The sequence below is a fragment of the Urocampus carinirostris genome, chromosome 2, assembly GCF_059441175.1.
Source record: "Urocampus carinirostris isolate Australia breed hairy pipefish chromosome 2, RoL_Ucar_1.0, whole genome shotgun sequence".
In the NCBI taxonomy this organism is placed as follows: Eukaryota; Metazoa; Chordata; class Actinopteri; order Syngnathiformes; family Syngnathidae; genus Urocampus; species Urocampus carinirostris.
The window spans coordinates 65189830-65216618 of NC_142350.1; the positions used below are offsets into that span (position 1 = coordinate 65189830).

At 43.0% G+C, this 26789-nt stretch overlaps 1 protein-coding gene across 2 annotated transcripts in view; it reads left to right on the top strand.

Moving 5' to 3' along the window:
• Nucleotides 1-26789, top strand: part of rftn1b (raftlin, lipid raft linker 1b) — a 196198-nt gene continuing 169409 nt past the window's right edge. For both annotated transcript variants that reach the window (XM_088327529.1, XM_088327530.1), the window contains exons 1-2: nucleotides 1-351; nucleotides 25287-25455. In XM_088327529.1, the coding sequence (XP_088183655.1) occupies nucleotides 25308-25455 (148 nt within the window). In that variant the 5' untranslated portion in view covers nucleotides 1-351; nucleotides 25287-25307. The remainder of the gene's footprint in view (nucleotides 352-25286; nucleotides 25456-26789) is intronic.

The window sequence follows — 26789 nt, forward strand, 5'->3', positions numbered from 1 at the left end:
GCATCCCGGCAGACGTCCACTCCGAGCTACCGGGCCACGGCACTCGCGTCCAGACGATCGCGTGAACGCGCACGCAGATAGACGCACGCGTGCACGAAGACGCGGACGGAGGAGGAGGAAGGGAGGAAGACGTGCTGAATATAATGTGACAGGATGTGCTTTCCCTGAGCTGGCGGAACATCCGAGCGGGGACTTGGAGAGTCTTTACACCGATTTTGGGGGGGGACTAACCGCGGCCGAGGAGGAGAGCTTGGAACCGATACCGTTTTTCATACGGCCAAGTCGTCCACGCGTGGGATGCTCATCTCCGCGTGACGTTTACGCGCTCTCTACTTTGATCCACGGCAGGAGGTAAGTTCGCTTGGATGCTTTTTCGGCAACATGTGATCGCTTCAATATTTTCTTCTTGACGTGGAATTTTCGGGGATGTTTTTTTTGCGTAGTTTGCTGCTGACACGCATTCACAAGTTTGGCGCTTGTTCACGGCAACGTCACGTGGTTTCGAACCTACTGACATTTGGGCACGTATCTAAAAATAGAATCATAATCCATAAATCAAAACCTAAATTCTTCAATTCCATGATCTTCTTTTTATATATTTCTATTAATCAAAGTTATTCGATATTGGATGATCTGAAGCTTATTTGCAGTGTTTGGCAAGTAATCAGCTGTAGTTACTCACTACTTGTTCCAAAAAGTAACTGAGTTAGTAACTGAATTACTCTAAAATAATAGTAACTAGTTAAGAGGGTAAGTAACTATTTCCGTGACTGTAAAAAGAAGTTGTATGTCAAAGAATTTCCGAGCAAATACAAAACACAGTGGTGTGAAGCTAAATATGAATAACATGATGACTCACAACACGTGGTAAGCTTTCTCTCCTGGCTTTGATCTCTTTGATCTCCGTTAAAACTAAAATGCGACAGAAACAAAATGAAAAGAAATCCAAACAGCTTCCCAACATCATTTTTGCCGTTCCATGTGTTCTGTTACTCCCCGAGCCTGCACAAAATTTAGTAAGTTTATTCACATTTAGTTTCTTTTGTCTTTTATTAGCATATTTCGTATTGGTGTAATCCAAAAGTAATTGAAAGTAATCCAGTTGAAGCAACCCTACCCAACCCTGCAGGATGGGAATCCCGACTATATTTAAAAAGCATTTTTGTGTGTGTCTCAACTCACAAAAAAAGCGGCACTTTCGGGTCCCAAACGGCTCTTCAAGTTGTTTGGGTTGCTTTTTCCCCTGTATTACCAATTACTATTTAACGTTATGCACAGAAGACTTAAAAAGGAAGAAAATAAGGAAAAACACATAAAACATAAAAATGGAAAGAAAAGAAACAAAGGGAAAAATACTATAACAAAAAAAAAGAGAGATAAAGGAAGAAAAAAATATGTAACTGTCATGATTACTGATGTGAAGCACCTGTGCCCACTCTGATTGGCTCCCTGTCACTATTTAAACCCACGTCAGTCCGTCTGCGAACCTCAGTTTACTCTAGGCAAGCTTTTTCGACCCTTACTCCCACTTCCTTTTGCACCCGTCTGTTTCCCGGCTTCGACCCGTTTTTTTGATCCTGACTACGTCTACTCTCCTCTCCTGGCTTCTGACCCGTTTCTGATCCCGACCACGTTTTCTGCTCTACTGCCCCGGCTACTGACCCGTTTTTTCCCGTTCCCGACACCGCCCGCCGCGTTCAGAGCGACCTGCTTCCCGCGTGCAGCGATCACTGGATCGTGGGTGCAACCCTTTCCTTTTCTCTAATAAAACTGAGAGAAACGTAAGTGGGTCCTGTATCCGTTCTGGTCCTGACAGTAACTTATAAAAACACAATTAACATTGCAAAACAAAGCTAATTGTAGGCGTAGACAATCCATGTCTCGCTGCGTGTTCAATTCCTGGAATTTAGACCGACTATTCGGACCCAGAAAAAATAAGGCTGGAGAAAACAGTTCAGTTGAGGATATTTATTACAGAATTACAAACTCAAGGAAACGGAATGATCTCCGGACCAATTGACAGGAGAGCATTCCCCCACCGAAATGCAAAGACAAATGGTTGACCACAGTTTTCATAGGAAAGGGTTTAGATTTGCAAAATGGAACATCAAACAATAACAGACTCTTCTGGAAACTCACTTTACAAGGCCAAAAGAAGAACTCCATGTATAAGACATTAGAACTGCACATGGCTGAATCTTCAATGCTGTATGATAAGGCTAAGACTATCGCAGGGAAATTACAATGATATCAAATAATACATTCTTATGAATAATTCATTGAAATATGTGCATGAATATGATGTGCATTTATAACAACTAAATGAAATATGTGATTATCAAAGTAATAATGTTATGATTATTGTCAAGAACCGGAAAAGGATCAGGACCCAAACGCGTGGCGTTTTCACCCAAGCCTTTTATTTTATGGGAAATGGGGAGTCATGCACGTTATGCAACAGTCTGGCGTGAAATGAAAGGAAGCCAGAAGCTGACGAGATCGATATCAATTGCCCGAGTTGATATCAGACAGATGGGGTCGATACCGGACAGTATGGACAGACAGTATTGATAGTGAAACAGGATAACGAAAGTAAAGGACAAACTAGATGGGAAGAAAACTGGAGATAATAATAAAAAGGACAAAAATACACGGGAACGAAACTGGAAACCAATATTAAACAGGACAAAAATAAACGGGAACAATACCGGACAGGGAATACCAACAGGAAACCGGACTGAGTCAAAACCCACGTCTGGGGTCGATACCGGACAGGATGGGACAGACAGGATTGATAAAGAAACAGGATATTGAAAATAAACAGGACAAACTAGATGGAACGAAAATTGGAGGGAATAATAAACAGGACAAAAATAGACGGGAACAAAACTGGAAACTGAATAGGACAAAAATAAACGGGAACAACGTTTATTTTTGTCCTGTTGGTATTTAGGGAATACCAACTAAAAAACAGGACCGAGTCAAAACCCACGTCTTGCGGGGCAGAGGTTCGCTGACAAACTGACAAAGGAAAAATGAGAGCACAGAACTTAAATAGACAGAAAGCCAATCTGTGAATGAACCGCAGCTGGCGCCACACAGGCGGGGCCAATTGGGGGCCATGGCAACCGTGACATGCGAGGGAGAAAGCAAAATGTGTTACAACTCTACCCGGTCTCCCTTACACCAATTTCAAAAAATTCCGAGTGAACATTTAAGTCCTATTGTGTCAAATCTGACCACTGGAGGGCACTGCTGTCTAATGCGTACAAAAAACAATGCTAAATGATAACAGCGTAGCAGCAAGATGGCAAAAACATGGTAGCAACCAATAGATAGGGATTCCACTGTGTAAAAAATAAACATTTTTCGACATAAATAGATAGATAGATGGATAGATGGATAGATAGATGTCTAGATGTCTAGATTGATAAATGTCTAGATGTCTAAATAGATAGATCTCTAGATAAATAGATAGATGGATAGAGGTCTAGGTATATGTCTAGATCGATAGATATCTAGAAGTCCAGATATATGTATAGATAGATAGATGGATAGATAGATGTCTAGATAGATGGATAGATGTCTAGATAGATGGATAGATAGATGTCTAGATAGATGTCTAGATAGATGTCTAGATAGACAGATGTCTAGATAGATGTCTAGATAGATAGATGTCTAGATGTCTAAATAGATAGATATATGTCTAGATGTCTGAATAGATAGATCTTTAGATAAATAGATAGATGGATAGAAGCCCAGGTATATGTCTAGACAGATAGATATCTAGATGTCTACATATATGTATAGATAGATGGATAGATAGATGTCTAGATAGATGGATTTCTAGATGTCTAGATAGATAGATGTCTGAATAGATAGATCTCTAGATAAATAGATAGATGGATAGATGTCTAGGTATATGTCTAGATAGATAGATATCTAGATGTCTAGATATATGTATAGATAGATAGATGGATAGATAGATGTCTAGATAGATGGATAGATGTCTAGATAGATGGATAGATGTCTAGATAGATGTCTAGATAGTTGTCTAGATAGATGTCTAGATAGATGTCTAGATAGATAGATGTCTAGATAGATGTCTAGATAGATAGATGTCTAGATAGATGTCTAGATAGATAGATATATGTCTAGATAGATAGATTTCTAGATGTCTAAATAGATATATGTCTAGATGTCTGAATAGATAGATCTCTAGATAAATAGATAGATGGATAGATGTCTAGGTATATGTCTAGATAGATAGATATCTAGATGTCTAGATATATGTATAGATAGATAGATGGATAGATAGATGTCTAGATAGATGGATAGATGTCTAGATAGATGGATAGATGTCTAGATAGATGTCTAGATAGTTGTCTAGATAGATGTCTAGATAGATGTATAGATAGATAGATGTCTAGATAGATGTCTAGATAGATAGATGTCTAGATAGATGTCTGGTTAGATGTCTAGATAGATGTCTAGATAGATGTCTAGATAGATGTCTAGATAGATGTCTAGATGGATAGATACTTTATTCATCTCTCTAGGATTTTTTTAAAATAAATATTAACATTGATATGATAGTCTAGTGGGTCAGGGCATAAAGCACTTGGGATCAGGGGGTCACAGGTTAGACTCCTGGCTCCTCCGTGTTATATGTTGACGTGTCCTTGGCATGGCTGATGCTGCTATCGGTGTGTGAGTGTGTGCGTCAATGGGTAAGTGTGAAGCACATTGTAAAGCGCTCTGGGAGTTCTTAAGTGTCTTGAAAAGTGCTATATCAATGCAGACTATTTTTGGATTCTAAACCCTAGTTCCTAACCCTTGGTCTAATCCAATTTTGGAACTCTTATTTGAAACCCAAACCCTAGCTCCTAACCTTAGCCTAACACCTAACCTAAGAAACATGGCAGGAACCAAACCCTGTACGTATTTGAAAGTAACAAGCCCAACACTGGTCCCCAACAGTGTCCTCAGGCATCACGTTGCTCACCCCTGTTCTACGTGACGTCGGCGTAAATGTGAAAAACAAACTCGGGGATGTCCGTGAGAAGGAAATAAGTCGGCATGAGAGGAAAAGGCGTGTACGTGTTTGTGTCTCCCGGAGTTTTTGTGCGAGAGTGAGAGTTCAGATAATGAGTTCCAGCCGGTGGAGCTAACGTTACGCCGTTTTAGCAGACACACAGTTAGCATGTACACCAACTCGCACGACAGTTGAGAATGTGGAAGTCAGTCACAGGATAGAGGTCAAAGTTAAGCTAATGGTAGCGCTAACGCTAAAGTTTTGCTTTCCTTTCTGTTATTGTTTAGCGCTCCAGATGTTTTGCGTTCCCGATAGCGCGTGACATCGCGCTAGCGCTCTTCGACCCGGGTCGGAGGCTTAAGTCTGCAAGTGCATTCGGTTTCTTCTTCGGAGTTTCGACGATTACGTCATTTTCGAGAAGTGCTCTCAGCGGGGCCTCTTCAAGAATCTCTTTTTATTTATTTTTTACGCTTGAATGACTTTAGAGAAGGTTTAAAAGGGGATGTGTTCACAGTAAACACAGGTATTTATTTCCTCCCCTAGGAAATACTTAGGTTAGGGTTTCCGCACTAGAGTGACGTATTGGCTGCCTGTCAGTATTTCAACTCTGTCCCTTCAGTCCGCTTTTGTCGGTCCGTCTGAGAATCTCCGTTTTACACGGCAAGCCATTTTTCGCCTGTCCTGTGTTTTTGCTCCCGTTTTTCTCCCGCTACAATGTATTTGATCTCGACCATGTCTGCTCTTCCGTCCCGAATTACGACCTGTTTTGATCTCGACCACGTCTGTTCTCCCGTCCCGAATAACGACCCGTTTTCTGTTATCGACCACGTTTTTGCTCTTCTATCCTGGCAACTGACCCGTTTTTACCGTTCCCGACACCGCCATCGCTCGTCACGGAAGTCCCACTTTAGCGTTAGTTAGGGTTAGGGTTTCCGCACTAGAGTTAGGGTCTCTTATCTGAGATAGAACATTAAAACCTCAGTTTGACAGATGTTCCTATCGGTAGGGTTTTGAAAACCTAGTTTTTAAACATTTTTAACATGAGAGCTTTGAAGAAGAGGTAGTTTTAAAAAAATAGGGTTTGAAGAGGGGTGGCATTTAAGGTTTTACACACAGGTCAGGTTTTGAAGAAGGGGTTCGGGTTATGAAGTCAGTTTTCAAGCCTGTTTTTTTGTCATGAACCAGAACAGGATCAGGACCCAAACGCGTGACGTTCTCACACAAGCTTTTTATTTTACGGAAAATGGGGAGTCATGCACGTTAGGCAGCAATCTGGCGTGGAATGATAGGAAGCCAGAGACCGACGAGATCGATTCCAATTGCCCGAGTTGATATTGGACAGATGGGGTCGATACCGGACAGGACGGAACAGACAGGATAGATAATGAATCAGGATATCGAAAAGAAACAGGACAAACTAGACGGGAACCAAACTGGAGAAAATAATAAACAGGGCAAAAATAGACGGAAACTAAACTGAACACCCATATTAAACAGGCCAAAATAAACGAGAACAATACTGTACAGGAAATACCAACAGGGACAGACTGGACCGAGTCGAAACCAACGTCTTGCGGGGCAGAAGTTCATTGACGGACTGACAAAGAAAGAGAGAGCGCACTGAGCTTATAAATACGGAAAGCCAATATGTTAATGAGCCGCAGCTGGTGCCACACGGGCGGGGCCAATTGGGCGCCATGGCAACCGTCACAGTTTTAGCAATTTTACGACTTTAAATTCATTTAAAATGTGTTTCAAAGTCAGTTTACAACTAGAGTTGAGGTGGCAATTTTGGTTTTCATGATCGAATTTAAAGTTTGGGGTTGAAAAATAAGTATTTTGAGGGACAGTATATTATTTGACCACCAGATGTCACCGTTTTGTGTAATGCAACCGAAAATAAGTTCAGACGCTGCCCTACTTACAAACAAGAAGATGCATTTGTTCGTAAGTTGCTTCCGAGAGATAATTTGTATGTCTAAGGTTTATATAAATATGTTTAAGGCTTTTATAAGTAACCTGTATTGTTTTTTAAAAAAAATCATGAAATAGTATGCTCTGTTAAGATAAATTAAGTTAAGTTTAACTTACTTTTAGAAGATGAGCTTCAAGAGTTAGGCGACTTCCTCCTTCGTGGTAAAAAGTGGCTGAAAAAATAGCGATCCAACTATTTTCTCAACCGCATCAATCTTTCTTATTCCACTTTTCACCTCTTGATATTTCTTCTTCGGGATGGATGCTGGGTGAGCTTTCACAGTGCCACCACATGCTGGTAGCAGTGGAAAGAAGCACTAGAGTAATGTCCTGTACTCTGAAAAAGGTCCACACAATACAGAATCCAACTTACAGCAATGTCCGGATATTATTCAACTTCCCCAAAAAAATATTCGTATCTACCGGTTCATGTTACTCGAATGTTTGTAAGTAGTGGAGCGTCTGTACTGTCATGATTACCGATTTGAATCCCCTGTGCCCGCTCATTCGGTGCCAGCTGCTGCGGGCTATCTGATTGGCTTCCTGTCCCCATTTAAACCCAGTCCTATCAATCCCCTGTTATCAGTCCGTCTGCGAACCTCTGTTGATACAAGGCAAGCCTTTTTTGACCCTGACTCCCGCCCGTCCCGTTTTTGCTCCCGTTTGTCTCCGGCTACGACCCGTTTTTATCCTGACCATGTCTGTTCTCCTGTCCCGACTTACGACCCGTTTTTGACCCCGACCCTGTTTTGCTCCCCTGTCCCAGCTATGGACTTGTTTTTCTGTCCCTGACACCGCCATTGCCCATTACGGAAGACCCACTTCCAATTGCGAGAGAGACTTGCTTTCCGCGTCCTTAATGCGGTATTTTGAAGTCGAGTCGAAGTAGTACGAAGTTGAGTAAAGTTAGTAGAGTATGTCGAGAACCGGCTTCTTCGGCTCGGCTCACTAAAAAGGAACCGGCTCTTTCGGGTCCCAAACGGCTCTTCAGGTTGTTTTTGCTTCTTTAATCCCAACATGACCAAAATATTATATAAAATTATGCACAAAATGACTTAAAAAAAGGGGGGAATAGAACAAAAATGAGAAAAATACCAAAATAAAAAAGTAGTGAAAAGCTGAGAACAAAAGAAACAAAAGGAAGAGAAAAAAGAAGGAAAGATTTTGAAAAAAGCCAGAAAAAAAGTAAGAAAGAAATGTAGGAAAAAAGTTAATAGAGAACAAAAAGAAAAAAGTGACAGCTCGGAAAAAATAAACATAATGAGATTTTTTCAAGCCTGGGTCATGGTTTCAATTGAAGTTTTTTTTTCAGCCATGATTGGCACATCAATTTTCCCTTTTCTCTCTTTGATCCAACACTCTTGGAACGGACGGACCCAAAACTCCCACAGCAATTCCTACATTTACAACAACAACTCATGCATAACTAAGTCACAAGCTAAGCACATGTTTTCCAATCACACCTACGGCTCAGCAGCGCCCCCTGGGGAAGTGCCCCCCCCCCCCCCTCCTTAGAAAACCTCATTAACGCTGAGTTTGTCACGGGTACGAGTGTATGTTGGCACGTCCCTCGACACGTCGGGGACGTCCCCTGATTGTCTGTCTCCGCTGTGTGTCACTGTCGCTTTAACAACTTGATGTATGAGCGTTTGCGTCTCCCGCGTGAGCTGTTCAAAGTCATCAAGGTAAATTGAGTTGCTGACTCAAATGGTTTCCTTTCACAAAGAGACCGACGGGTTCGGGAGATTTCAAAGGCGCAGCAACGCAAACGCGAAGCCACCGAAATTTAGAGCAGCTTTGTCCAAGATACGGACTGCGGGTCAAACCTGGCCCGTTGAATGATTGAATCTGGCCCGCCATCAATTTCTGAGTATGTGAGAAAACGAGTCGATGGGTCAGGGGTCTCCAACCTTTTTCAAGCTGTGAGTTACTTTTTGAAAAGGGGACCCAGTTTGATATGATTTTCTAATGTAGCAACCTAGCTAGGTAGCTTGCAAAATTGCTAAGAAAGTAGCTTGATAGTTAGCTAGAAAGGCAAACAGGTAAAAAAACTAAAAGGGAGATAGCTAGCTAGCTAGAATAATTAAAACTAATCCAAATAGCCGGATGGAGCTTTAAATACGAAGATAGATCGTTAGCTAAAAAGAAGCACAAAACGTAGCTTGATATTTAGCAAAAAAGGTTAAATGTTAGCTAGATAACATGAAAAGAAATGTAAAAAGCTAGTTGGATAGCGTGCAAAATAGCTAAAGAAGTAGCTTGGTAGTTAGCTAGAAAGATACACTGGTAAAAAAAAAACTAAAAGGGAGCTTGATAGCTAGCTAAACTAATTGAAATGCATCTAAATAGCCAGATAGAGCTCTAAATACAAAGATAGATCGTTAGCTAAAAATAAGCCCAAAATGTAGCTTGATATTCAGTAAAAAAGGTAAAATGTTAGCTAGATAGCATGCAAAAAATGTAAAAAGCTAGTTGGATAGTGTGCAAAATCACTAAAGAAATAGCTTGATAGTTCGCTATAAAGATACACAGGTAAAAAAAACTAAAAGGGAGCTAGATAGCTAGCTAAAATAATCGAATTAATCTAAATAGCCTGACAGAGCTCTAAATACGAAGCTAGATTGCTAGCTAAAAACAAGCCCAATATTTTGCTTGATATTTATCAAAAATGGTAGAATGTTACCTAGATAGCATGCAAAGAAATGTGAAAAAGCTAGTTGGATAGCGTGCAAAATAGCTAAAGAAGTAGCTTGATAGTTAGCTAGAAAGGTACACAGGTAAAAAAACTAAAAGGGAGATAGATAGCTAGCTAAAATAATTGAAATTCATCTAAATAGCCAGATAGAGCTCTAAATACAAAGCTAGATCGCTAGCTAAAAACAAGCCCCAAAATTCGCTTGATATTCAGCAGAAAAGGTAAAATGTTAGCTAGATAGCATGCAAAAAATGTAAAAAGCTAGTTGGATAGTGTGCAAAATCACTAAAGAAATAGCTTGATAGTTCCCTATAAAGATACACAGGTAAAAAAAACTAAAAGGGAGCTAGATAGCTAGCTAAAATAATCAAATTAATCTGAATAGCCTGATAGAGCTCTAAATACGAAGCTAGATTGCTAGCTAAAAACAAGCCCAATATTTTGCTTGATATTCCTCAAAAATGGTATAATGTTAGCTAGATAGCATGCAAAGAAATGTAAAAAAGCTAGTTGGATAGTGCGCAAAATAGCTAAAGAAATAACCTGATAGTTAGCTAGAAAGATACACAGGTAAAAACAAACAAAAGGGAGCTAGATAGCTAGCTAAAATAATTGAAATTAATCTAAATAGCCAGATAGAGCTCTAAATACCAAGCTAGATTGCTAGCTAAAAACAAGCCCCAAATTTCGCTTGATATTCAGCAAAAAAGGTAAAATGTTAGCTAGATAGCATGCAAAGAAATTTAAAAAGCTGGTTGGATAGTGTGAAAAATAGCTAAAGAAGTAGCTTGATGGTTAGCTGGAAAGATAAACAGGTAAAAGCACAGCACTTTTTCAAGACAGTAATATGTATTTGAAACCCTATCCAAGTTATCAAACCTAAATGTACAATCTTTTCTCGATTTAAACTTGCCAAACTGTTTTGATATGAAACCCCAAATTCTATTTTGAAATTGTAATATCAAACTCAAATTCTCTAATGTTTTACCTACAATCAAGCAAGATTTCTGTTGGTCAAACAAGTCTAACATCTTCTAATAAAGTCTAATGAGGCTTCTTCACTTGTAAGCTGTATTAATTGTTAGCTAATTTGACTCATTTTTGGTATAAAAGACCCCTGTCCACAAACCAAGTCAGTCACATTCCAAACTCCACTATGGCCAAGACCAAAGAGCTGTTGATCCAGATCCAGACGAGGATTGAGGGAATGTGTTATGGTCAGGTGAAACACTGGTTCTCGTGTTTGGAGGAGAAGAACGCATACTCACTGTGAAACATGGGGGTGGAAACATCATGTGTTGGGCGGTTTTTCTGCAAAGGGACTGTATTGTGTAGAGGAAAGAATGAATGAGGCTATGTATCGAGAGATTTTAAGTGAAATAGTCCTTCCATCAGCAAGGGCAATGAAAGTGAAACGTGGCTGGGTCTTTGACAATGATCCCATTGATCCCAAACACACAGCCAGGACAACAAAGGAATGGCTGCGTAAGAAGTATTTCAAAGTCCTGGAGTGGCCTAGTGAGTTTCCAGATCTCAACCCCGTAAAAAAATCTGTGGTGGGTGCCCAACGACAGCCCCAAAACATCACTGCTCTAGAGGAGATTAGCATGGAGGAATGGGCCAAAATACCAGCAAAAAGCTTGTGAACATTTGCAGAGAACGTTTGGCTTCTGTTGTTGCCAAAAACTGGTACATAATGAAGTATTGAGAGGAACTTTTGGTATTGATTAAATACTTTTTTTCCACTATGATTTGCAAATACAATATTTAAATATCAAACAATGTGATTTTTGTTTTTTTTTCCCCACATTGTGTCTCTCTGTCATGATTACCGATGTGATGCACCTGTGCCCGCTTCTTTGGGGCCAACTGCCTGATTGGCTCCCTGTCACTATTTAAACCCACGTCTATCTGTCACCTGTTGTCAGTCCGTCTGCGAACCTCGGTTACTCTAGGTAAGCTCTTTTTGACCCTGAGTCCCACCTGTTTTTCTCCCATCCATTCTCCGGCTTCGACCCGTTTTTTTGATCCCGACCACGTTTTTTGCTCCCCTGTCTTGGCTACTGACCCATTTTTTCCGTTCCCGACACCGAGCAACCTGCTTCCCGCGTCCAGCGATCACCAGATCTTGGGTGCAACCCTTTCATTTCTTCTAATAAAACTGAGAGAAACGTAACGCAAGTGGGTCCTGTCTCCGTTCTGGTCTTGACACTCTCTTGGCTGAGGTTTACCCATGATGACAATTACAGGCAATTACAAGTAGGAAAACTTGCACAAATGGTGCCTGACTAAATACTTATTTGCCCTACTGTACTAAGCAGTCTTTTTGCTGCTGTTGCAAAAAGCTTGACCCCCCCTTCTGCCATCCCCCATGCTTTTGCTACATTGTGTAGTCGTTAATATCATGCAAGAATCACTGACTTGTCTCGTAATGATCTCGTAGGAAAATTGCAGCGCTTATTGATCCCATAATGCGCGCATGTCAATAAACGCCTAAGGGCCTAACAACTTCAGCTCCAGGATGGTTGATATTTTTTCATGAATGGTCGTAGCAATCTTGTGTGATTGGACCATCTTTGAGTTCCCAGAACCGGGGTCAATAAAAACATCAATAAACTGTCAATAATGTTATACGATACCACGTATGGTAAGATAGACCGGATGCCTTGAAGTTTTATGAATTAGACTACTTGCGATATAATTCATAATGGCGTCATGTATTGATTTTCGATACAATGAAAATTGTTGTTTCACAATGTAATCCCATAAAATTCTGTCAGATTAGAAAATAACTAGCTTTAATAAGATATAATGAATAGGACCAGGTAGGCTTGCAAATGGAGAAAATCAGTATTGATGTCCATTAGAAAAACTGGAATTGATTTGAAAAAAATCTTTGAATATGAAAATATGTGCCATACTGAATTGTCACAACCAGCATACAGGGTAAACCCAATCGCATAACGTTTTCTCACAATTTTATTGAAAGAATGAGGAAGGGCAGCGCCCGCGATCCGATGCTCACTGGACACAGGAAGCAAGTCGCCCTTGTACTCGGATTGTGATCCGAACACGGAAGTGGATCTTCCGTAGTAAACGATGGCGGTGTCAGGGACCGAAAAACTGGTCGGTAGCCGGTAGACTGGGAGAGCAGACGTAGTCAGGATCAAAAACGGGTTGAAGACGGGGACAGACGGGGGCATAAAACAGGACAGGTGGGAGTCAGGGACGAAAAAGGCTTGCCTAGTGTTCACTGAGGTTCGCAGACAGACTGACAACAGGGGATAGACAGGACTGAGTTCATATAGTGACAGGAAGCCAATCAGAACCCGCGGTAGTTGGCGCCAAATGAGCGGGCACAGGTGATTCACATCGGTAATCATAACATGAAAAGACTTACCGAGATTCTTCTGGTTCCCCTCCTATTTAAACACGTCTTTCTCATTCTCTCCTGGTCAGTCCATCAGGGAACCTCCGCACATGCAAGGCAAGCACTTTTTGACTCTGACTCCCGGCTGTACCGTCCTTACCTGTATTCCGCTCGTCTGTCCCTCGCTTCCCGATCATCTCCGGTTACCTGACTTGATTCGGTCCTCCAACTCCGCTCCGATCTTTCGTCCCCGGCTGCCGGACTTGTTTCCATCCTCCGACCACGCTCCGATCTCCCGTTCCGTCTGCCCGACTTGTTTCCATCCTCCGACCACGCTCCGATCTCCCATCTCGGCTGCCCGACCTGTTTCCATCCTCCGACCACGCTCCAAACTCCTGTCCCGGTTGCCTGACGTGTTTCCATCCTCCGACCACGCTCTGATCTCCCGTGCCGGCTGCCTGACTTGTTTCCACCCTCCGACCATGCTCCGATCTCCCGTCCCGTCTGCCCGACTTGTTTCCACCCTCCGACCACGCTCCGATCTTGTCTGTCTGTCCCTGGCTTCCCGATCGTCTCCGGTTACCCAACTTGTTTCCGTCCTCTGACCCCGCTCCAATCTCCCGTCCTGGCTGCCCGATTTCTTTCTGTCCTCCGACCACGCTCCGATCTCCCGTCCCGTCTGCCCGACTTGTTTCCGTCCTCCGACCACGCTCCGATTTCCCATCTCGGCTGCCCAACTTGTTTCCATCCTCCGACCACGCTCCGATCTCCTGTCCCGGCTACCCGACTTCTTTCCATCCTCCGACCACGCTCCGATCTTGTCTGCTCTGATCTCCCGTGCCGGTTGCCTGACGTGTTTCCATCCTCCGACCACGCTCTGATCTCCCGTGCCGGCTGCCTGACTTGTTTCCACCCTCCGACCATGCTCCGATCTCCCGTCCCGTCTGCCCGACTTGTTTCCACCCTCCGACCACGCTCCGATCTTGTCTGTCTGTCCCTGGCTTCCCGATCGTCTCCGGTTACCCAACTTGTGTCCGTCCTTCGACCCCGCTCCGATCTCCCGTCCCAGCTGCCTGACTTGTTTCCGTCCTCCGACCACGCTCCGATTTCCCATCTCGGCTGCCCAACTTGTTTCCATCCTCCGACCACGCTCCGATCTCCTGTCCCGGCTGCCCGACTTCTTTCCATCCTCCGACCACGCTCCGATCTTGTCCGTCTGTCCCTGGCTTCCCGATCGTCTCCGGTTACCCAACTTGTGTCCGTCCTTCGACCCCGCTCCGATCTCCCGTCCCAGCTGCCTGACTTGTTTCCATCCTCCGACCACGCTCCGATCTCCTGTCCCGGCTGCCCGACTTCTTTCCATCCTCCGACCACGCACCGATCCTGTCCGTCTGTCCCTGGCTTCCCGGTCGTCTCCGGTTACCCAACTTGTGTCCGTCCTTCGACCCCGCTCCGATCTCCCGTCCCAGCTGCCTGACTTGTTTCCGTCCTCCGACCACGCTCCGATCTCCCGTCCCGGCTGCCCGACTTGTTTCCATCCTCCAACCACGCTCCGATCTTGTCCGCCTGTCCCTGGCTTTCCGATCGTCTCCGGTTACCCAACTTGTTTCCATCCTCCGACCACGCTCGGATCCCCCGTCCCAGCTGCTCGACTTGTTTCCTTCCACCGACCACGCTCCGATCTCGAGGGCTTCCTGCTTCTCCTGCCCAGCGAGCAATAGATCGCTGTCGTTTGTTTTCCCACGCCTGACTTCCCCGATTCCTCAATAAAGCTTGGTGTGAAACGTTATGCGTTTGGGTCTACTGTCTGTTCTGGTTCTGACAGTAACATGTAGTTGTCTGAATGTTTATATATATATTCATGCATGAAAAAAACGGGATAGTTTTCCAGGATCAGCCCCTCGTCTAAACTTTATAACCCCAGGCGGCCTCTGCCCACCCCCCGGTTTAGACGGATGGCATTACTGCAAAGGCAAGAATGAGATGCCACGTGTTTGTTTTTTTTCTTTGTTTTCGCCTGAAAAAAAATTCCGTCCTGGGCGGATTACGGGCCGAAATTCAAACCTGTGGGAGTCCTCAAGAGAGTCGGAAAGAGAAAATGACAATGAAAGAAGGGAAGAGGCTGAGAGAGATTGCTGCCTATTATTCTCCCGAGGAGACGGGAGTCGGCGAGGGGCCGGTTCCCATGGCGATAGCTGCCTTCATCCGTCTGTGTAGGTAGCATTCTAGTGGTTGTGCGATTGGACGGCACTGGAATGGTGTCCGGTTTTGGCCGGGGTCCGCTTTCTTCCGCTTGCCCGCATCCTGAAATTGCCGGCATGTTGGCTGGCATTGATATTGTCGGGGAACATCGTCTTCATCCTCTTCTGCATCATCATTCCATCATAGCGTCTGGGGGCTGTTTTTTTCAAATATTTTACAAAAAAATGGTATTTCCTGGTCCATAAATCACTTTGAAATACAGAAAAATGAATAAATAGGTCCGAAAAAAGCATTCATAAGTCACATTTTTGACTGTTTATGTAACGTTCCAAGACTGGGCTATTGAAGAAACCTATGCTATATATCAGGGGCCGGGAACCTATGGCTCACGAGCCAAATATGGCTCCTTTCATGAGTACATATGGCTCGGAAATAAACTAGAGCTTGTGCAATAACTCAAATAAATTTAAGCATACATGTACTACGCAGGCGCTCCCCAACTTACGAAAAATCCGTACGATGGTTCGTAAGTTGAATTTTTGGAGTTTGTATGTTCTCCCCGTGCTTTCGTGGGTTTCCTCCGGGCACTCCGGTTTCCTCCCACATTCCAAAAACATGCATTTCAGGTGAATTGGCCGGTCCAAATTGTCCCTAGGTGTGACTGAGCGAGTGAGTTGTCTGTCACCGTGTGCCCTGCAATTGGCTGGCAACCAGTTCAGGGTGTCCCCTGCCCACTGCCCGATGATTGCTGGGATGGGCTCCAGCATCCCCGCGACCCTACTGAGGATAAGCGGTGCAGCTGATGAGATGAGATGAGAAGTAACTGATCGTTACGAAACTGAGTTCACACTTCCTGCCTCCCGGTCCGGCTATAAAGATAAATAAAGTGAAGTTCAACATACTTTTGGAAGATGAGCTCCAAAAGTTAGGCAACTTCCTCCTCCGTGGTAAAAAGTGGCCCAGAAAAGCGATCCAACCATTTTCTCAACCTCATCAAGCTTTCTAGAATCAAATATCTCTATCTCTCTCTCTGTGTCTCTCTCTGTTGCTCTCTGACGCTCTCTGTCCCTCTCTGTCGCTCTCTCTCTATTGGTAAGTCAGCATGTCCGCTCTAAAGAAAGTCGGCGAAAAAAAAAATAGGTGCGAGACTATTTTGTGGATTTTGGCTTTTCCCGGGCGGTTCTGGTCCCCAATAACCGCAAAAAGGGAGAGATCTCGCTACGGCTTAAACCTAAAACCCCGTAGCACACATGAACCGAACCCTCCGAGATAATGATTCCATGTCGTAAGTTTTTTCAGGCTGTGGCGATATGAATCACCAACTCACTCAAATCTGTCTTGCGTTTGGTTAGCCAAAAGACTTCCTGTTTACCCGTTTGACTCTGATGCGCTCCGACATTCACAAATTAATCTAAGGCGTCCTGTCCCCCGGCTCCTTTTCTTCGCTGTTCTTCATTTCACGCTCCCCGGTCCCGCGTTAACTCGTCCTCTCCCTTGATTGGCTTTCACCTTTCCTCCGTTCTCGCCGTTCACCTCATTAACGTCTGCTCATTTCCGCTTTTTGGCCGGCTACCAACCGCCAACTGTGCGCGCTTCCTGTGGTCCCAAAACCCCCAATACTCCCCCCAGCGCACAATGCCCTAGCCCCCGCACTTCCCGTGTTGGCGTTTCATTGTGTCAGGGTGAAACCATGTGATGCTCCTGAAATAGACCTGTCCTCGATTTGGAAGAACAAGGCCTCACATCCGCTATGATCCATTTAAAAAAATGGAATGAAATGATCTGCATTTATATATCGCTTTTCAAGTCAAGACTTCCCAAAGCGCTTTACAGTGTGCTTCACATTTCCCAATAGCGGTCGTGCAGCCATGTAAGGCGCTAACCTGCTTATTGGGGGCATGAGGGGTTCAGTGTCTTACCCAAGGACACTTCGACATGTAACACGGAGGAGCCGGGATTCGAACTGCGATCTCTTGATCCCAAGACGAGCGCTCTACCTCCTGAGCCACTGCCGCCCCATTCTTCTGAAAAAGGAAAAAGAACAAGAATACATTATGGTAAAACTTGAAATTGATTGATTGATTGATTATTGCTCCAGCGAAGGTCGGGGGGTCCCGTCCCTGTGCGTTGAGCCGACCAGATGAACCAGGTTTTTCCAATGCTGGCGGTCTTGTGCCAGCTGTTCTGCATCCTCTACAGCAACTCCGTGTTGTTGGAGGTCGCCCGCAACGACGTCGAGCCATCGAGTGCACGGTTTCCCTCGTGGTCGTCTCCAGCCTGCTGCCTTTGGGTCAAACTGGAGAATGGCTCGTGTCGGATGGTCTGGTGGTAGACGAAGGACATGGCCAAACCAGCGGGTGCGGCGTTGTGCGATAAAGGAAGATGCTCAGGGCTGGCACGTGCGGGCTCTGAGCTCTTTATTGGAGACTCGCTGGGGCCACCTGATGTTCTCGACGGTTCTGAGAGCCCTGCTATCAAAACCGTCGATTCTTGTGGCCAGGGTGTCGTTCAGGGGCCATGTTTCTGAGCCATAAAGCAGGATAGAGAGTACGGCGAGGTTGTAAATGCGGAGCTTCGTCTTGCGTGCGATGGTCTGGTGCCGCCAGAGTGGTTTCCAGAGAGACTGCAGAGCAGATGCTGCCAGGGCTCTTCTGCGGAGAATCTCTGGTTTTAGGTCCCCCATTGTGTGTCACCATGGACCCCAAAACTTGAAAACAGGTTAAAAATCTGGTATAATCCTATATTACAGTCAAGTCATGATTATTTCTATCGACCTTTGTTTTTCAATAGTATACATTGCCTACCTACCTATGTGCCTATGTGAATTTCCCTACGGGGATGAATAAAGTATCTATCTATCTATCTATCTATCTATCTATCTATCTATCTATCTATCTATCTATCTATCTATCTATCTATCTATCTATCTATCTATCTATCTATCTATCTATCTATCTATCTATCTATCTATCTATCTATTTAGATTAATTGTAATTATTTTACCTATCTATTGAGCTCCCTTTTAGTGTTTTACCTGTTTACCTTTCTAGCTAACTATCAAGCTACTTTTTTTAGTTATTTCGCAAGCCATCTAACGAGCTTTTTACATTGATTTGCATGCTATTCAGCTAACATTTTACCGTTTTTGCTAAATATCAAGCTACATTTGGGGCTTGTTTTTAGCTAGCAATCTAGCTTTGTATTTAGAGCTCTATCTGGCTATTTATCTATCCACCGTACAAATTATAATGATGGGATTTTTTCCCCTAACTGCAGGGCTTTTATTCACAAAAACTGGGAAAAGGAGTGATTTTCTTGTTTGGCATTGGTAATGTTACAATTGGTTTCTTTTAACTGTTGCGTTAATGCAGCATTACATCCGAACCAACTCACCGCAAACATCACAAATAAACAAACTCAAGCGGGAGCTATGAAAAAAAGACGAGCGCTCTAACTCCTGAGCCACTGCCGCCCATATCCACCTTTCAACTTTGAAAATTTAAATAGGCAATGAAACACCTAGATTTAACTGGCAAAACATTTACAGGATTGAAGTTCTATTAATCATTAGTGTAAAAGTCAAACTGGTGGAAGGGCCAAACTTAAAATGAAGCTACAAGCTAGGGACAGACTGATTGAATGTTGAAAAATGTTAAAGTGGCGCATATAGTCTGGTGAACTTAGTGAATAGCTAACAAATATATTCCGACATTCAAGTAACTACAATAAAATGATGTGCAAGGTGAAGAATCGTACAGTAAAAACAAATACACAATTCCTGGTCTATGATAGAATACAGTAATGAGTAGATCATCTCAGCATCTTCTTGGAGGCCAGATATGGGACTTGGGCTTTAGCATTTATTAATCTATTCGTCTTCCCAGTGTAGCAGAGATTTGGAACAAACCTAAAATTCTAGACATCCTGTGTGAAGACATCCAGCAGGGGTCTACAACGTGGCGCCCCCTATGGAAACTTAAGGTGTCCGTGGACCTGTTCTGACAGTAGCTCACCAGGGCTGTGTCATTTTCTTGTAAAATCATTATTTTATTGGTTGACTGAGTCTAACACTGTTTTAATCATTAACCGAGTCAGAAACAAAGACAAAAACTGGAACTGGAAAATATAGGGAGTAATGTAACAAAGAAACCAGAAACAAACAAACCTGACCTGGAAGTGAAAATTATAACCAAGAGGGCAATGGCAGACGAACTGAAAAATGACAATGACTCAATGAACGTGTGCAGATCAAAATGTCTGGTGCAGAAGGTAGCAGTAGCTCAGGAGGTAGAGTGGTCATCTTGGGACCTAAGAGGTCGCAAGCTCAATTCCTGGCTCCCCCGAGGTAAATGTGGAAGTGTCACTGGGCAAGACACTGAACCCAATGCCCTATAAGTGTCATGATTACCGATGTGAATCACCTGTGCCTGCTCCTTTGGCGCCAACTCCCTCGGACTCTGATTGGCTCCCTGTTGCTATTTTTACCTACTCCTATCTGTCCCCTCTTGTCAGTCCGTCTGCGAACTTCAGTTAACACTAGGCAAGCCTTTCCAACCCTGACTCCCACCAATTTTTGCTCCTGTCTGTCCCCCGGTTTCGACCTGTTTTTTTGATACTGACCACTTCTACTCTCCCGTCCCGGCTTTCGACCTCTTTTGTCCCCGACCACGTCTACTCTCCTTTCCTGGCTTACGACTCGCTTACGACCCCTACCACGTTCTTGCTCGCCTGTCCCGGCTACTGACCCATTTTTCCGTTCACGACATCGCCATCGCCCGCCGCGGAAGATCCACTTCCGCGTTCAGAGCGACCTGCTTCCCGTGTCCAGCAATCCACGGATCGTGGGCTTAACCCTTTCTCTTTCTTCCTATAAAACTTATGAGAAACACAACGCAAGTGGGTCCTATCTCCGTTCCGTTCCTGACAATAAGCAAGTAGACGCCTTGCATGGATGACAATGCTATCGGTGTGTGAGTGTGTGTGCGAACGGGTAAAGTGTGAAGTACATTGTAAAGCTTCGTAGGTCCTCTGTGACTGGAAAAGCTTTATAAATGCAGTCCATTTACCATTCTCCCTCTTTCTCCTTCACGCTTGTTTGCATTTTATTCGCTGTCTAGCAGAAACATGGAGGAGCAAGGGCGTGAAAAATCAACCATATTTACTCCCCGGTTATTTATTTATTCAAAGAAGGCTTATCCAGCTTGTACTCCCTCATATTTGAATGTTGAATTCTCTCCACGTTTAACGCTTTGTAAATTTCTACCTTTCAACGGTACCGGCAGTCACAGAGATTATGACAAAGGATTTGGCTATAGCGAGTTGTGGAGCATCCGCAACTGTTAATATTGTTTTAATGCACTTTCTTTATTCATAGGTTTTTCCCTCATGTCTTTGAACCTAGCATTAAAATTAATGAGCCGCTCTGCCTTTACACGTTTAACAATACTAACACGATGAAAGGGAAAACTATTACAAATAGGGTGCGTTGTTCTAATATTAAAACTTTGCAGTGCAACAATCCATTGTAGGCTTTTTTTTATTTATATAATAAAACAGTGTTTTTGCTGGGGACGCATAGTGTCAAATCAACGTGCGTCCCCGGGACGCAACGTTTTTGACACCAAATTGTCATTATTACTCGATTACTTTTTTTTTTTTAACAAAGATTTACCGCACTCTAAACTTTTCGTCAGGCAGATCCGCCATTGTTGTTTTGGTCTCGCGCCGATCTCGGCAAACGAGATCTCGTTGCTTCGAGATGACGTCATTGTTGTGGCAGTTGTCGAGTGAAAGAGAATTATACCACCGAAAAAACAGTTGGTATTAGGTGCAAATCAACAAAAAATTGGTAATTTCTTCAGTGTCGGTAATAAGTCGAAACAAAACACAGAAAGTGGTAACAACGGCAATAATTCCGGCACGAAAAAACGGCGGAGAAATTCTTGAGAAGACCGCGAAGGCAAGGAAAACACGTGTTTTGAAGCGAACGATTCGACTAAAGACAATAAACAAAAGAATACTCCTAGCAAGAAAAGGACTTTTCTGCCAAAATGGACTAAAGTATATTCCTGGTGATGCTATAAGGAGGATAATGGATTGGACCTTGAAAAGGCATTACAACTATGGCGGGACAGCAAACCACAAAGAATATATGAACTGAAAAATTTGAAGTGATCACTGCTCTGTATTACCAATTACCTGTGATGATTAAAACGGAATGAATATATGGATTTATATTATGTATTCATCGCCGATTTACAATTTCAACCGCGATAACACTAAATTTTGGGGAGCCATAGATCTCTGTTGGGACCCATAGATTTTTGAGCATGCCAGTCCCTGGGACCCATCACTTTTCACAGGTAAAATGAACACAGATAAAAGCAAAGTTATTAAACAGTCCGAACTAAAGAATGCACAATATTGAAATAAAGCTTATTGTTGTTTTTACAGGAAAGCTCATTAATCTGCCGGCTCATCTTTCGCTCCATCGGTTCTGTTGTTTTTATTCCTCCCCCGTCTAATTCCGAGAGACTTCCACCCACCCTGAAGCCTAGCGGTGAAAAAACAAATGTTTAGTCTGTGAAGTGGTTGATTTTGCAAGAGAATGAAAGGGGAAAGTCTTGAAAATTGGAGTAAAGGTACAGTCAGTGTGTAAAAGCCATTTCTGTAGGTCAGGAGTGTCCATCTCAAATGAACAAAGGGCCATTTCAGAAATTGGGAAAAAAGCCGAGTGCCGGATTGATGGAATGGTAATAACTTTTCAAATGCCGCGTATAGTGCAGTGTATTTCAACCAGTGTGCCGGTGCACACTACCGAGAGAAAATACCTAGTTTTTTCATTTGTGTCAGAACCAGGACAGACAGTAGACCCAAAAACGGTTTCAGACAAAGCTTTATTGAGGAATCGGGGAAGTCAGGCGCGTGGGCCAAACAACAGCGATTCGGTGTTCGCTGGGCAGGAGAAGCAAGAAGCCCTCGAGATCAGAGCGTGGTCAGAGGACGGAAACAAGTCGGGCAGCCGGGACGGGAGATTGGAGCGTGGTCGGAGGACGGAAACAAGCCGGGCAGCCGGGACGGGAGATCGGAGTGTGGTCGGAGGATGGAATCAAGTCACGTAACAGGAGACGATCTGAAAGCCAGGGACGGACGAGCAGGAAACAGGACAGGACGGAACTGCCGGGAGCCAGAGTCCAAAAGTGCTTGCCTTGCATGTGCGGAGGTTCGCTGATGGACTGACAAGGGGTGAATGAGAGTGATATGTTTAAATAGGTGGGGAACCAATCAGGAAATAAGCAGCACCTCCTGTATCGACCTTTGTTTTTCAATAGTATACATTATCATTCAGCCTACATTTGTTGCCTACCTATGTGCTTATGTGAATTTCCCTACGGGGATGAATAAAGTATCTATCTATCTATCTATCTATCTATCTATCTATCTATCTATCTATCTATCTATCTATCTATCTATCTATCTATCTATCTATCTATCTATCTATCTATCTATCTATCTATCTATCTATCTATCTATCTATCTATCTATCTGTCTATCTATCTATCTATCTATCTATCTATCTATCTATCTATCTATCTATCTATCTATCTAGACATCTATCTATCTATCTATCTATCTATCTATCTATCTATCTATCTATCTATCTATCCAGACATCTATCTATCTATCTATCTATCTATCTATCTATCTATCTATCTATCTATCTATCTATCTATCTATCTATCTATCTATCTATCTATCTATCTATCTATCTATCTATCTATCTATCTATCTATCTATCTATCTATCTATCTATCTATCTATCTATCTATCTATCTATCCAGACATATATCTAGACATCTATCTATCTATCTATCCAGACATCTATCTATCTATCTATCTATCTATCTATCTATCTATCTATCTATCTATCTATCTATCTATCTATCTATCTATCTATCTATCTATCTATCTATCTATCTATCTATCTATCTATCTATCTATCTATCTATCTATCTATCTATCTATCTATCTATCTATCTATCCAGACATCTATCTAGACATCTATCTAGACATCTATCTATCTATCTAGACATCTATCTAGACCTCTATCTATCTATCTATCTATCTATCTATCTATCTATCTATCTATCTATCTATCTATCTATCTATCTATCTATCTATCTATCTATCTATCTATCTATCTATCTACCGTACAAATTATAATGATGGGATTTGTTTCCCTAACCGCAAGGCTTTTATTCACAAACACTTGGAAAAGGAATGCTTTTCTTGTTTGGCATTGATCATGTAACAATTGGTTTCTTTTAACAGTTGAGTTTATGCAGCTTTACATCTGAACCAACTCACTGCAAATATCACAAATAAACAAACTCAAGTGGGAGCTATGAAAAATGTGCTTGCCTCAATTGTCATAATGCTTTAATAAACAAAATGAAAAAAGGAAAACAAAAGAAGAGTTTTAGAAGTGAACCGTCAATGACAATGGATCAAACTACTTGGCTGGGCCGAGTGAAGCTGAGAAACCTCTTGTCACGATCAGAACGGAATCAGGACCCAGATGCGTAATGTTAACCAAGAGGAAGGCCAGCGCCCTCGATCCGGTGCTCGTTGGACGCGGGAAGCAAGCCGCTCACAGAATCGGATCGTGTTCCGAATGCGGAAATGGATCTTCCGAAGCGGGAGATGGTGGTGCAGAAGACGGAAAAAACAGATCGATAGCTGGGACAGGAGAGCAAAAACGTGGTCGGGATAAAAAAACAGGTCGTAGCTGGAGACAAACGGGGAAATCAGGAACGGACGGGTGGAAAAACGGGTGCAAAAAGCGGGAGCGACAGGAGTCAGAGTCAAAAGAGCATGCCTTGTAGAAACAGAGGTTCGCTGACGGACTGACAACTGGCGAGTGAAAGGACTGAACTTAAAAAAGGACGAGCGGGCACAGGTGATACTAATCGGTCATCATGACACCTCTGCATAATATTGTCTTTAACATGAAACCAGACCGAACATCAGCTCTTTTACACCTTTACTACCCTCTAGCGCACATGTGTCAAACAGGCGACCCGCGGGTCAGATCAGGCCCGCTAAGGGATTGAATCCGGCCCGCGAGACAACACTCAGAGAAGCGCAAGAGAAAAACAAGCTGCAGGTTGAAATATGTCAACTTGATGTTGCCAAAGAAAGGTGCCTCGAACAATGACACTGTACTTGTATTTCTTTCTCTCTCTCCCCACTCTCTATCTCTGTCACTTTCACTCTCTGTGTCTTTCTTTTTCTCTTCCTTTGTTACTCTTTGTCTCTTTCTCTCTCTGTGTCTTTTTGACTTCTTTTGCTCTAACTTCCTTTTTTCCTTTTCTCTCTTTTCTCTTTCTCTCTTCCTACCCTTCGCGCTTTCTTTTCTCTTTGCTCTCCTTCTGTCTTTCTATTTCTCTTTGGATTTTTTTCTTCCGCTCCCTTTCTTTTCCCCCTCTCGCACGACTTTTTATCACTTTTTGTTTCTCACGCTCTCTCCCTCTCTCTCCTTTTCTTTCTTTGTCCCGCCCTCTCTCCTTTTCCCTCCCTCTTTCTCTTATTTCTTTATCTCTATTTTTCTTTCTCTTTAATCTACTAGTCCGGCCCCCGGCAGAATGTTTGTTCTATGGTGTGGCCCCCGAGTTAAAATGAGTTTGACACCCCTGCTCTAGCGGCAGGGAGGAGCATTTAGTCTGTATTCAATAAAAATGAGGTCGAGATTTGTTTTTGTTTTTCGGACATACTCATAAATTTACACTAGGAGAGATTCAGTCACCCAACAGGCCGGATTTGGCCCGCAGGTCGTATGTTCGACACGCCTGACCTAAACAATTTCGTGTATGTCCACACACAAGATCAGACTGGCAACAAAAGATAACAAAATGGAAAAAAATAACTAAATTCAGCAGAAAGCAGTCGAAGTGGAAAATCAAACTTTTGTTGAAGCCTGGAATTTTAAAATGTGTCTGTCGGTCCAACAGTGTTGCTGGTAAAGTGACGCCATGGGCTGCGGAATGCGAAAAATGAAAACCGCGTCGGGGGAGAAGGCACCGGGCAAGATTTTCTCAACTCTGAAGAGACCTCAGGTGGAGACCAAGGTGGGCGTGGCCTACACGTACCGATACCTGGACTTCCTCATCGGGAAGGACGGTAAGACTTGGCGAATTTATTCAAAGGTGGTGCATGTCATTTCAAAATTTCCTACTTGCTGACGCCATCTTCAGGCTGAAATTATCCTTTTGTTATGCATGAAAGTTCGTGAAATTCTCAGATGCTTTTGCTTTTTTTTTTATCTTGTTGGGGTGTCGGTTGCCGTTTGGATTGTATTTGAAACAATCCTTTTCTTACTTTCACCATTTTCATCCTGGAATAGAAGATACACTGTGATACTACCAGAACAAGGCATGCCAAATTCCGTTTGGCTCGGGGGGCCGCATCCAGACTTTCTTTTCTTTCTTTTTCTGAAACAATCCTTTTCTTACTTTCACCATTTTCATCGTGGAATAGAAGATAAGCCCGACCAAGCGCATGAAATCACTCTCCTCCCCCCCCATTCCCCCGCCCTCTTTCATCCAGCGTGATGCGCTCTGTGGCTGGGACACTGATGATAAAAGTATGATAAAAGCAGAAAAGGCACGTTGGAGAAAGAAAATGAGGGCTCTTTGAACTCAGACGGGCATTTTCTAGGAGAATGATCGTACAGTGAAAAAACAACGATTTCTGCTGTATGAAACAATTAAGTATTAAAAATTTCTAAGGAGCATTAAAAAACCCTTTTCACGGGCCACATCCAGCCCACGGGCCTTGACTTTGACATGAGTGCTTAAGGTCATTTAATTACCACAACTCTTTTATTTATTTATTTCATTTTTATTTTGGTTTTATCATTCATTTATTCTTGTATTTACAGTTTATTTATGTATTAATTGACTCCATTTATTTGTGTTTTCGTCACGTGACTCCATTTTCAAATTAATTTCTGGCACGGTTACAGGTACACTGTGATACTACCAGAACAAGGCATGCCAAATTTCGTTTGGCTCAGGGGGCCGGATTCAGACTTTCTTTTCTTTCTTTTCTGAAACAATCCTTTTCTTACTTTCACCATTTTCATCCTGGAATAGAAGACAAGCGCGACCAAGCGCATGAAATCACTCTCCTCCCCCCATCCCCCTGCCCTCTTTCCTCCAGCATTGTGCGCTCTGTGCCTGTGATACAGATGATAAAAGTAAGGTAAAAGCAGATCGGCGCAGTGGGGAAAAAATATGAAGGCTCTTTGAACTCAGTCGGGCATTGTTAACACATACTTAATGGAGGAGAATATTTTATTTAAATCTTTTTAAGGACACATCAAAATATGTATTTTTTGTCTTTATATTAAGAAATCTTACCGTAAATTCCGGACTATGAGAGGCTACTTTTTGTTACATTTAACACTGCGGCTTTAAATATGGTGCGGCTGATTCTTTTTTGTTTGTTTGTGG